Genomic DNA, 12,876 nt, shown 5'->3' with positions numbered 1-12,876 from the left:
CGCGGTGGCTCACGCCTGTAATCCCAGCACTTTGGGAGGCCGAGGCGGGCGGATCACAAGGTCAGGAGATCGAGACCACGGTGAAACCCCGTCTCTACTAAAAATTACAAAAAATTAGCCGGGCGCGGTTGTGGGTGCCTGTAGTCCCAGCTACTCGGGAGGCTGAGGCAGGAGAATGGCGTGAACCCGGGAGGCGGAGCTTGCAGTGAGCCGAGATCGCGCCACTGCACTCCAGCCTGGGCTGGGCGACAGAGCGAGACTCCGTCTCAAAAAAAAAAATAAATAAAATAAAAATAAAAATAAAAATAAAAAAATAAAAAAAATAAAAAAAATTAGCCGGGCGCGGTGGCGGGCGCCTGTAGTCCCAGCTACTCAGGAGGCTGAGGCAGGAGAATGGTGTAAACTCGGGAGGCGGAGCTTGCAGTGAGGTGAGATCCGGCCACTGCACTCCAGCCCAGGCGACAGAGCGAGACTCCGTCTCAAAAAAAAAAAAAAAAAAAAAAAAGGCCGGGCGCGGTGGCTCACGCCTGTAATCCCAGCACTTTGGGAGGCCGAGGTGGGTGGATCACGAGGTCAGGAGATCGAGACTATCCTGGCTAACATGGTGAAACCCCGTCTCTACTAAAAATACAAAAAAACTAGCAGGACGTGGTGGCGGGCGCCTGTAATCCCAGCTACTTGGGAGGCTGAGGCGGGAGAATGGCGTGAACCCGGGAGGCGGAGCTTGCAGTGAGCCGAGATCACGCCACGGCACTCCAGCCTGGGAGACACAGCGAGACTCCGTCTCAAAAAAAAAAAAAAAAAAAAAAAAAAATTTCTGTAGAAATGGGGTCTCGCTGTGTTGCACAGGCTGGTCTCAAATTCTGGTCCTCAAGGGATCCTCTTGCCTTGGTCTCCTAAAGTGTTGGGATTACAGGCTTGAGCCTCTGTGTCTGGCTGTAACTGACATGTTTTAAGCAGGGGAATGACATGCTCTAGTGAAAGCTAGTCTGGGCAGCTGGGTAGCTAATGAGGGGATTAGAGATTTTGTTGAATGAAAGGCAGATTGAGTCCTGCTACTTGCCCCCTTCATTCCCCAGTGCTTCACTCTTCCGCCCCCCAGCCCCCTCAACTGGCCAAAGGGAAGTGGGGGCCCTGCCACCTGTAGGGAGGGTCCCCTGGGGTTTGCCCACAGCAAACAGGAAGTCACAGCCTGGTGAGATGGGCCTGGGAATCAGCCACTGAGAAAGTGGGTCTCTTGGGTCCCTGAACTCTTTTTTTGAGTCCCTGCAGCAGTGAAAAAGACACAAAGGCACATAGAGAGTTAGAGAGAGAGAGAGAGAGAGAGAGAGAAAGAGAAAGAGAAAGAGAGAGACAGAGAGAGAGGAGAGGCATGGGGCAGAATGAGAACAGATCCAGGAGTTAGAACTCCTGGGTTCTTTTAAAACAATTTTTCTTTTAAAGACAAGGTCTTGTTGTGTTGCCCAGGCTGGAGCACAGTGGCTATTCCTAGGCACAATCATGGTGCACTGCAGCCTTGAACTCCTGGGCTCAAACGATCCTTCTATCTCAGCCTCCCAAGGACCTGGGACCATAGGCATGCACCACTGTGCCTGGGTTTTGCCTGGTTTGGAACTGAGACAGGATGACTTGAGCTCTTAGCCATTAATTGAGCCACTGCGCCTGGCCGATATTTTTTTTTAAATAATAATATATATATTTTTGAAGCACCGGGGGGCACAGGGAAGGCCTCTTTGAAGAAGTACCACTTGAACTGAGACCCGAGTGATGAAAAGAACCAGTCCAGCAAAGAACCAAAGAGCCCCCAGCAGAGATGCAGGAAGAAGGGCTGCAAGTGCAAGGGTCCTGAGGCAGGGAAGCACTTGTATCTCATTAACTGAGGATTTGCTATGTGCTGGACACTGGGTTAATAGTGCCGAACATATTGTCATTTTTAATCTTCACAAACAAACAGTATTTGTATAGGAGTGTTTTCTTTTGTTTCTTTTTTTGAAACAGAGTCTCACTCTGCTGCCCAGGCTGGAGTGCAGTGGCGTGATCTTGGCTCACCGCAACCTCCGCCTCCCAGGTTCAAGTGATTCTCCTGCCTCAGCCTCTCAAGTACCTGCGATTACAGGCACGCACCACCATGCCCAGCTAATTTTTCTATTTTTAGTAGCAACAAGGTTTCACCATGTTGGCCAGGCTGGTCTCGAACTCCTGACCTCAGGTGATCCACCCACCTCGGCCTCCCTAAGTGCCATGCCCGGCTAATTTTTTTTTTTTTTTTTTGAGACGGAGTCTTGCTCTGTCACCCAGGCTGGAGTGCAGTGGCGCCAGTGCAAGCTCCGCCTCTTGGGTTGACGCCATTCTCCTGCCTCAGCCTCCGGAGTAGCTGGGACTACAGGCGCTGGCCACCACGCCTGGCTAATTTTTTTGTATTTTTAGTTGAGATCAGGTTTCACCATATTAGCCAGGATGGTCTTGATCTCCTGAGCTCATGATCCGTCTGCCTCTGCCTCCCAAAGTTCTGGGATTACAGGCGCGTGCCACCGCGCCTGGCCTAATTTTGTATTTTTAGTAGAGATGGGGTTTCACCACATTGGCCAAGCTGGTCTGCAACTGCCGACCTCCTGTGATCCGCCTGCCTCAGCCTTCCAAAGTGCTGGGATTACAGGCATGAGCCACCTCGCCCAGCCTGTATAGAAATATTATTATCCCCAGTTGACAGAGAAATAAACTGAGGTTTCAAATGATGAAGTTTAGCCAAATAATGGAGGTGCAAGATTCAAACTCAGGTCGGCTAGAACCCAAAGTCTATTAATGGGTGGATGTGGAGGTAGAGGGAGGACTGGTAAAATGTTTGCTGAACGAATGAATGGGGTGTGTGTGAGTGAAGAGACATGGATTCAGAGCCCGGGGTTCAGAGGAGGAGGGAGAGGGAGAAGGAGGGAGCCCTGAAGGCTGAATCCGCTCAGGCAACAAATATTTATCAGGTGCCTACTATGTACCCAGCACTGTTCTAGGGCACTTGCAATTAGTGGTGAACAACACGGTCTCCACTCCAAGGGGCTCATATTCTTGTGCAGAAAATAGAAATGAACAAGTAAACCCACAAGATCATTTCCCATGGTGGTGAGAGCTGGGATGAAAATAAAACAGCGTGGCAGGGAGGAGGCAAATGTGAGTCTGGAGGGTTCCTGGAGAATGGGGCCTGAGGCGTGACCACCCCCTTCCTCTCTGGGGGGACTGCCTGCCGCCTCCGCAGACACCCATGGTTCAGTGCCCTCCAGGCCCCTGCCTACCCCAGCATCCCCTGCGCGAAGCTGGGTGCCCCGGGGAGTCTGACCACCATGCCACCTCCTTGCCTCCTCTTCTTCCTCCTCTTCCTCACCCCCATGGAAGTCAGGCCCCAGGAACCTCTAGTGGTGAAGGTAGAAGGTATGTCCAAAGGGCAGAAAGGGAAGGGATGGAGGCTGGAAACTTGGGTTGTGGCTGGGTGTCCTTGGCTGAGTAACTTACCCTCTCTGAGCCTCCATTTTCTTATTTGTGAAATTCAGGGAGGGGTTGGAAGGACTCTGCCGGCTCCTCCACTCCCAGTTTTTGGAGTCCTCTGATCTATAACCCGGTGTGAGCAGTGGGGGGGCTTGGAGGTCCCCCCGTCATGCCCACACCTCTCTCCCTCTCTCTCCACAGAGGGAGATAACGCTGTGCTGCAGTGCCTCGAGGGGACCTCAGATGGCCCCACTCAGCAGCTGGTCTGGTGTCGGGACTCCCCGTTTGAACCCTTCTTAAATCTCAGCCTGGGGCTGCCAGGCATGGGAATCCGCATGGGGCCCCTGGGCATCTGGCTTTTAATCTTCAACGTCTCTAACCAGACGGGGGGCTTCTACCTATGCCAGCCGGGGCTCCCCTCTGAGAAGGCCTGGCAGCCTGGCTGGACAGTCAGTGTGGAGGGCAGCGGTGAGGGCCGGGCTGGCCGGGCTAGGGCAGGGGCAGGAGGAGAGAAGGGAGGCCACCATGGACAGAAGAGGTCCGCGGCCACAATGGAGCTGGAGAGAGGGGCTGGAGGGATTGAGGGCGAAACTCGGAGCTAGGTGGGCAGACTCCTGGGGCTTCGTGGCTTCAGCATGAGCTGCTTCCTGTCCCTCCACCTCTCACTGCCTTCTCTCTCTGTCTCTCTCTCTCTGAGTCTTTGTCTCTATTTATCTCTGCCTTTGAGTCTCTCTCTCTCTCCCTCTCCTGGGTGTCTCTGCATTTGGTTCTGGGTCTCTTCCCAGGGGAGCTGTTCCGGTGGAATGTTTCGGACCTAGGTGGCCTGGGCTGTGGCCTGAAGAACAGGTCCTCAGAGGGCCCCAGCTCCCCTTCTGGGAAACTCAACAGCTCCCAACTGTATGTGTGGGCCAAAGACAGACCTGAGATGTGGGAGGGAGAGCCTGTGTGTGGCCCACCGAGGGACAGCCTGAACCAGAGCCTGAGCCAGGGTAAGGTGATGATTGGGGAGATGCCAGGAAGTGGGGGTCCAGAGACGGAGGGGAGGGGAAACTGAAGAGGTGTGAGACCCTGAGGATCAGGCTTTCCTCGTCTTATCTCTCCCTGCCCCAGACCTCACCATGGCCCCGGGCTCCACACTCTGGCTGTCCTGTGGGGTACCCCCTGACTCTGTGTCCAGGGGCCCCCTCTCCTGGACCCATGTGCGCCCCAAGGGGCCTAAGTCCTCATTGTTGAGCCTAGAGCTGAAGGACGATCGCCCAGACAGAGATATGTGGGTAGTGGACACGGGTCTGTTGTTGACCCGGGCCACAGCTCAAGACGCTGGAAAGTATTATTGTCACCGTGGCAACTGGACCAAGTCATTCTACCTGGAGATCACTGCTCGGCCAGGTAGAGTTTCTCTCAACTGGGAGGCATCTGTGTGGGGTGTACTGGCAAGAAGTGAAAGCCAGTCAATCTTAGGTTCCCCCAACCTGAGGGCTACTCCCAGCCTCACCCCAAATCCCAACTTCCACACAAAACATTGACTCCAAGTCTTTTTTTTTTTTTTTTTGACGGAGTCTTGCTCTGTCGCCTAGGCTGGAGTGCAGTGGTGCCATCTCGTCTTGGCTCACTGCAACCTCCGCCTCCCAGGTTCAAGCGATTCTCCTGCCTCAGCCTCCTGAATAGCTGGGATTACAGGTGCCCACCACCATACCTGGCTAATTTTTTTTTTTTTTGAGAGGAGTCTTTCACTGTCACCCAGGCTGGAGTGCAATGGTGCAATCTCAGCTCACTGCAACTTTCGCCTTCCAAGTTCAAGTGATTCTCCTGCCTCAGCCTCCCGAGTAGCTGGGATTACAGGCGCTCGCCACCATGCCTGGCTAATTTTTTTGTATTTTTTTTTTGTATTTTTTTTTTTTTGAGACGGAGTCTCACTCTGTCCCCCTTGCTGGAGTGCAGTGGCCGGATCTCAGCTCACTGCAAGCTCCGCCTCCCGGGTTCAGGCCATTCTCCTGCCTCAGCCTCCCGAGTAGCTGGGACTACAGGCGCCCGCCACCTCGCCCGGCTAGTTTTTTTGTATTTTTTAGTAGAGACGGGGTTTCACTGTGTTAGCCAGGATGGTCTCGATCTCCTGACCTCGTGATCCACCCGTCTCGGCCTCCCAAAGTGCTGGGATTACAGGCTTGAGCCACCGCGCCCGGCCTGTATTTTTTTTTTGAGATGGAGTCTTGCTCTGTCGCCCAGGCTAGAGTGCAGTGGCCGGATCTCAGCTCACTGCAAGCTCCGCCTTCTGGGTTTACGCCATTCTCCTGCCTCAGCCTCCCGAGTAGCTGGGACTATAGGCACCCGCCACCTCACCCGGCTAGTTTTTTGTATTTTTTAGTAGAGACGGTGTTTCACCGTGTTAGCCAGGATGGTCTCGATCTCCTGACCTCATGATCTGCCCATCTTGGCCTCCCGAAGTGCTGGGATTACAGGCTTGAGCCACTGTGCCCGGCCAATTTTTTGTATTTTTAGTAGAGACGGGGTTTCATTATGTTGGCCAGGTTGGTCTCGAACTCCTGACCTCGTGATCCACCCGTCTCGGCCTCCCAAAGTGCTGGGATTACAGGCATGAGCCACAGGGCAGGGTCAGGCCTAATTTTTGTATTTTTAGTAGAGATGGGGTTTCTCCATGTTGGACCAGGCTGGTCTTGAACTCCTAACTTCAGGTGATCCGCCTGCCTTGGCCTCCCAAAGTACTGGGATTATAGGCGTGAGCCACCACACCTGGCCTAGACTTCAAGTCTTTCTTCCCTCGCTTCCAATACACTACTTTTCTGGGTCTTCACCTACCATTGCTTGTGCTTGCCCACCAGCTTGGGTGGAGTCTTCCTTCCTCTCCAACTCCTCACTCTTGGAGCCCTGGGCCCTCTTCTTATCCCTGTCTGCACGCTTTCCCATTTGACCTTGACTCCCAATGGCTTTTTGGGTCACTATGCCTTGGTGACTCTATTCCAGGCTCCATATTCAGCCGTCCCCTGTGCCATTTGATGTCCTATGGACACCTCAGGCTCAACAGATACAAAATCAAACTCAATGTCTTCCCCAAGTATAGTCTTCTTGGTGGCCCTGTGCAAGCAGAGGGCACCACCACCTGCTCCCTTGCCCAGGCTAAGAACCTGGGCATCCTTCCTTTTCCTCACCCTGTCCAGCAAACTGGTCACAGTGTTCTGCCAGTTCTCTCTCTTTCATACAATCCTATCATGCTATCCTAACCGCAATTTACAAACTCAACCCCAACTTTCACTCAAAACTTGATCCAAGCAATGTGCTGGATCCCAACTGTAACCTTGAAAACTCAACTCTGCCCTTCACTTTGACTGTGACTGTCCTTAATTGCAGCAGGAAACTGATCATTATGCTCTCCTCAATCCACACATTGCCTCTAAATACAGCCATGGTTTGTCTGTGATTTACTCAAAAGACACTGCCCCATGTCATGTGCCAGGCTCTGTGACAATCCCTGACCTCCTGGGACATGACTCCTTAGAGAGAGAGAGAGAAAGGCTCATAGTTTCTCATAGTTTGGGACTTTGAGTCTGTCTTTTTTTTTTTCTCTTGAGACAGAGTTTCGCTCTTGTTGCCCAGGCTGGAGTGCAGTGATCTCCGCTCACTGAAATCTCCACTCCCGGGTTCAAGCGATACTCCTGCCTCAGCCTCCCAAGTAGCTGGGATTACAGGCGCCCGCCACCATACCTAGCTAATTTTTTTGTATTTTTAGTAGAGACAGGGTTTCACCATGTTGGCCAGGCTGGTCTCGAACTCCTGACCTCAGGTGATCCACCCGCCTTGGCCTCCCAAAGTGCTGGGATTACAGGCGTGGACCACTGCACCTCGCCAAGTCTGTGTCTTGCCTCTGTGCCCCAGACTTGCGGTTCTTTGAGATCTCGGGATTGGAACGTAAGATGCCAGCCTGGGGTCCTCATCTCATAGCCCCTTCCCCCTAGCACTATGGCACTGGCTGCTGAGGATTGGTGGCTGGAAGGTCCCAGCTGTGACTTTGACTTATCTGATCTTCTGCCTGTGTTCCCTTGTGGGCATTCTTCAACTTCAAAGAGGTGAGTCATGTCCCCAGTGGGTCTGTCCAAACCCTACACCATCTTCCCCAGGATAAGCCGGCTTTGGCCAGTCTGACAACCATCTTTCTTTCCTCCCATCCCTCCCTGCAAGACCCCAGAATCCTGTTCCCCCCAGTCTTCCTCTAGCCTCCCTCAAACTTCCCAAGCCTCTTGCATTTTTTTTTTTTTTTTTTTTGAGACAGGGTCTCATTCTGTCACCCCAGCTGGAGTGCAGTGGCACAATCTGAGCTCACTGTAACCTCTGCCTCCCAGGCTCAAGTGATTCTTGGGCCTCAGCCTCCTGAGTTGCTGGGACTACAAGTGTGTGCCGCCGCGCCCAGCCGATTTTTTATATTTTTAGTAGAGACAGGGTTTCGCCACATTGCCCACGCTGGTCTTGAACTCCTGAGCTTAGGCAATTCGCTGGCCTCATCTTCCTAAAGTGCTGGGAATATAGGCGTGAGCTACAGCGCCTGGCTCCCTCAAACTTTTTTTTTTTTTTTTTTTTTTTTTGAGATGGAGTTTTTGCTCTGTTGCCCATGTTGGAGTGCAATGGCATGATCTCTGCTCACTGCAACCTCCACCTCCTGGGTTCAAGCGATTCTCTTGCCTCAGCCTCCCTAGTAGCTAGGATCACAGGCGCCCACCACCACGTCCGGCTAATTTTTATATTTTTAGTAAAGACGAAGTTTCACCATGTTGGCCAGGCTGGTCTCGAACTCTTGACTTCAAATGATCCGCCCACCTCGGCCTCCCAAAGTGCTGGGGTTACAGGCACTAGCCACCGCGCCCGTCCCCCTTGCAATTTGAACTCCTGTCTTCTCTGTTGAACCAAGTGACCTCCGCAGTACCTGGCCCCACAAATCCTCACCCTGCCAAGCAGCGCCTCCTCTGATCACTCCCTTTAACTCCCACCAGCCCTGGTCCTGAGGAGGAAAAGAAAGCGAATGACTGACCCCACCAGGAGGTAATGCAACCAGTGCACCCCTCGGTAACACCCTCCACCTTCACTTTATGCCTTGCACTTACTGTTTCCTCTGCCCAGGGGTTCTTTGCTCCGTCTCTACTGTTTCAAATACTGCCCAACCTCAAAGCCCAGCTCCAAAGCTACCTCCTCTGTGAAGACCTCCTTGGAAATGATCATCTCAGACTCCTCTATTGGCTGTCCCAGCACAAGTGATCACGTTTAATCTCTGAAGGCCTGGACAGAATCTTGAGTGGGTCCGCCATTCCATTCCAAGTCGGCCCTCACCGTGCACTTCCCCTTCTCCCGCCAGGTTCTTCAAAGTGACGCCTCCCCCAGGAAGCGGGCCCCAGAACCAGTATGGGAACGTGCTATCTCTCCCCACACCCACCTCAGGCCTCGGTAAGAGGCACCGCCCCTCCAGCCTATAGCTCCGCCCCAGATCCAGGGCTCCACCCACACTGTCCTCATCCCTCCAATCCGCTGTGCGCCATGCCTTCTGGAGCTCGGAACTCCGCCACCGGGGAGGGTAGTCCCGCCCATCTATGAGCCCCACCCCTAGAACAATGCCCCGCCTCCAGGGCTCAGAGCCACGCCCCCAGGACCCAGAGCCTGAAGTCCAAATCAGAAGCAGAACCTCGCCCCAGAACTGAAGGCCTTGGCCCTAGATTTAGATCCCGCCCTATGGTTCAAGGCCAGGTGCCTAGACTCAGAGTCCATTCGCAGAGCCCAAAGCATTCTCTCCCCGTGCCCCGCCGCGCGGACCCTTAGCCTTGACCGCCCCCATCTCTTCTGACCCCGTGTTACAACGCCCGCCCCTCTCGCCAGGACGCGCCCAGCGTTGGGCCGCAGGCCTGGGGGGCACCGCCCCGTCTTATGGAAATCCAAGCAGCGACGTCCAGGTGGATGGAGCCGTGGGGTCCCGGAGCCCTCCGGGAGCGGGTGAATGATTGGGGGAGGGAAGGGTCGTTCCCCACATAGAGGGGGTTGGAGCGGTCTGTGGCCCAAATAGTGGACTGGGGCCTGGAGGAGAGGGGGCGTAACTCGGTTCCCCATCCCCATCCCGAAACCCCTAGGCCCAGAAGAAGAGGAAGGGGAGGGCTATGAGGAGCCCGACAGTGAGGAGGGCTCCGAGTTCTATGAGAACGACTCCAACTTTGGGCAGGACCAGCTCTCCCAGGGTAAGGCTGCCCTCCTCCGTGGTCCCCCGCCTCTCTGCGGTGGCCTGTGGACTCCCATGGACACCCCTCCTTCTCCACCAGATGGCAGCGGCTACGAGAACCCTGAGGACGAGCCCCTGGGTCCTGAGGATGAAGACTCTTTCTCTAACGGTAACTTGGGGCCATTGTGGGACCTCAGAGACTTAGGTGTAATTGCAGCGCTGTGACACCCCTAGAAGGGGTCCCTGGAGTTCTCTCTCTTCTGCCACAGCTGAGTCTTACGAGAACGAGGATGAAGAGCTGACCCAGCCGGTCGCCAGGACAATGGGTGTGTGTGAGGATGGCAACAATCTAGGGGGGAGGTGGAGGACGCCAGGAGGCCAGGAGGAATAGTAACCTCCCTCTTCCCTTTCCAGACTTCCTGAGCCCCCATGGGTCAGCCTGGGACCCCAGCCGGGAAGCAACTTCCCTGGGTGAGAGATACTTTCGACCAGACTGCCTTACCCAGCTTGGGTGACCTGGCCTGAGCTCTGACACCAGACCCAACTTTGACCTGACCTTGACCCCAAACCCGAACCCAATACTGACCTTGGATTTGACTCCTCTCACCTCAATACTAAGCCCCATCCCCCATCCTGACCCCCAATATTTACCCCCTCCCTAACTATGAATATCAACACTGATCCTGATCCAGTATCAAGCTGGACTTGACCTCCACCTCACCTCAGCCCCTCAGTGCAGACCTCAACTTGGACCCCAGCTCACTCTGCAGCTTCTTCATGACTCTGACTCCTTCCAGTTTTTTCTTTTTTCTCTTTTTTTTGAATTGGAGTCTCGCTCTGTTGCCCAGGCTGTAGTGCAGTTGCCACCTCTGCCTCCCAGGTTCAAGCGATTCTCATGCCTCAGCCTCCTGAGTAGCTGGGATTACAGATGTTTGCCACCACACCTGGCTAATTTTTGTATCTTCAGTAGAGACAGGGTTTCACCATGTTGGCCAGACTGGTCTCAGACTCCTTATCTCTAATGATCTGCCCGCCTCGGCCTCCCGAAGTGCCGGGATTACAGGTGTGAGCCACCATGCCCAGCCCAGTTCTGTTCGTGACCCCTTCTCTAGCCATAATCTAACCCATATCTAGCCGTGACTCTACAGCTAACCGGGGCCCCAAACCCGATGCTGACCGAATCACCCCTTCCCAGCACAGCATAGGTGATGCCCCTCACCTTCCTCTGCCCCTCATTCTTCCTCCTTACCATAGGCTGTACTTCCCGTGCCCTAGCCTCCAATTCTCCATCCCCCGCCCAAGCAGGGTCCCAGTCCTATGAGGATATGAGAGGGCTCCTGTATGCAGCCCCCCAGCTCCGCACCATTCGGGGCCAGCCTGGACCCAATCATGAGGAAGGTGGGTGCTTCTGCCGCTGTCCCCTGCTGTCCCCTGGGCTGACTTTGCCTCCCAGCCTACTTCCAGTGCCACCCGTGTTCTCCTCCCTGGTCCTATCCAGATGCAGACTCTTACGAGAACATGGATAATCCCGATGGGCCAGACCCAGCCTGGGGAGGAGGCGGCCGCATGGGCACCTGGAGTGCCAGGTGATCCTCAGGTGGCCAGGTGAGCTGGGACTGCCCCTAGGGAAAGGGGGGAGGGAGGGAGATAGGCACGAATGACAGTGGCTGCTGGCTCTCAGGGAGGGAGAGGGAACAGGGCTCCTAGGGCCTGGTGGGCAAGGGGAGGGCTGCTGGACCCCTCCCCATCACTGTTTCTTCTTCATAGCCTGGATCTCTTCAAGTCCCCAAGATCCACACCTGACTCTGAAATCTGAAGACCTCGAGCAGATGATGCCAACCTCTGGAGCAATGTTGCTTAGGATGTATGCATGTGTGTAAGTGTGTGTGTGTGGGTATACATGCCAGTGACACTTTCAGTCCCTTTTGTATTCCTTAAATAAACTCAATGAGCTCTTCCAATCCTATGAAGTTGTGCCCTTGTGTGGGAAGGGAAGGAAAGGCGTCTTAAATCCCATGGAGGAGGGAGGGCTGCCTTCTGCATGCAAAGGGCCTTTTCCCGGTGCGGTGGCCCACACTTGTAATCCCAGCACTTTGGGAGGCCAAGCAGGTGGATCATTTGAGGTCAGGAGTTCGAGACCAGCCTGGCCAACCTGGTGAAACCCCGTCTCTACTAAAAATACAAAAATTAGCCAGGTGTGGTGGCGAACCTGTAGTCCCAGCTACTCAGGAGGCTGAGGTTGGAGAATCACTGGAACCTGGGAGGTGGAGGTTGCAGTGAGCGGAGATGGTGCCACTACACTTCAGCCTGGGCGACAGAGCGAGACTCCATCTCAACAAAAAAGAAAAAGAAGAAGAAAACAAAGGGGCTTTCCCTTTCCATGGCCTAGCCTTCACCTACTGCCCTCTTTTGCCCACTGCCAATGGATCCCTCACTATCAGCCCCCTCCTACCATCCAGCTACCCAATTATCATTCATTCAGCAGTTGCACGCTGGGTGCCCAGTGGAGGAAAAACAGCCCAGGAATTAGCAGTCTAGTTAGAAGATGCTATTCGTTGTCACTGAGTACTTACTTATTGAGCATCTATTATATATATATATATATATATATATATTTTTTTTTTTTTTTTTTTTTTTTTTTTTTTTGAGACAGACTCTCGCTTTGTTGCCCAGGCTGGAGTGCAGTGGTGCAATCATGGCTCACTGCAGCCTCGACCTCCCAGGCTCAAGAGTTTCTCTCACCTCAGTCTCCCAAGTAGCTGGGCTACAGGTGTGCACCACTACGCCCAGCTCTATCTTTTTTTTTTTTTTTTTGAGATGGAGTCGCGTATTGTCCCCTGGGCTGGAGTTCAGTGGTGCGATCTCAGCTCACTGCAACCTCCGCCTCCCAGGTTCAAGCAATTCTCCTGCCTCAGCCTCCCGAGTAGCTGGGGTTACAGGTGCCTGCCACCACGCCCAGCTAATTTTTCATATTTTTAGTAGAGATGGGGTTTCACTATGCTGGCCAGGCTGGTGTTGAATACCTGGGCTCCAGTGATCCTACCAACCTTGGACTCCCAAAGTGCTGAGATTACAGGCGCCCACTACCACACCCAGCTAATTTTGTATTTTTAGTAGAGACGGGGTTTCCCCATGCTGGCCAGGTTGGTCTCGAACTCCTGACCTCAGGTGATCCACCTGCCTCAGCCTCCTAA

General features: G+C 53.9%; 1 protein-coding gene across 4 annotated transcripts; it reads left to right on the top strand.

Moving 5' to 3' along the window:
• Positions 1-3,248: 3,248 nt before the first annotated feature.
• CD19 (CD19 molecule) lies at positions 3,249-11,643 on the top strand. 4 transcript variants are annotated; one of them, XM_001103043.5, is made up of 15 exons: positions 3,249-3,420; positions 3,676-3,942; positions 4,260-4,463; positions 4,585-4,863; positions 7,446-7,556; positions 8,475-8,523; positions 8,834-8,922; positions 9,349-9,462; positions 9,597-9,701; positions 9,783-9,851; positions 9,952-10,008; positions 10,097-10,153; positions 10,988-11,080; positions 11,181-11,287; positions 11,450-11,643. In XM_001103043.5, the coding sequence occupies exons 1-14, from the start codon at positions 3,333-3,335 to the stop codon at positions 11,270-11,272; spliced, it is 1,674 nt and encodes a 557-aa protein (XP_001103043.1). In that variant the 5' UTR covers positions 3,249-3,332; the 3' UTR covers positions 11,273-11,287; positions 11,450-11,643. The 4 variants fall into 4 exon arrangements, with proteins under 4 accessions (XP_001103043.1, XP_014981339.1, XP_014981338.1 ...); XM_015125853.3 differs by having other exon boundaries at positions 10,985-11,080; XM_015125852.3 differs by having other exon boundaries at positions 10,937-11,080.
• Positions 11,644-12,876: the final 1,233 nt, after the last annotated feature.

Source organism: Macaca mulatta, chromosome 20 (assembly GCF_049350105.2).
Source record: "Macaca mulatta isolate MMU2019108-1 chromosome 20, T2T-MMU8v2.0, whole genome shotgun sequence".
Taxonomy (NCBI): Eukaryota; Metazoa; Chordata; class Mammalia; order Primates; family Cercopithecidae; genus Macaca; species Macaca mulatta.
The sequence above is the reverse complement of the archived record's forward strand: the minus strand, read 5'-3'. Positions and strand labels throughout refer to the sequence as shown.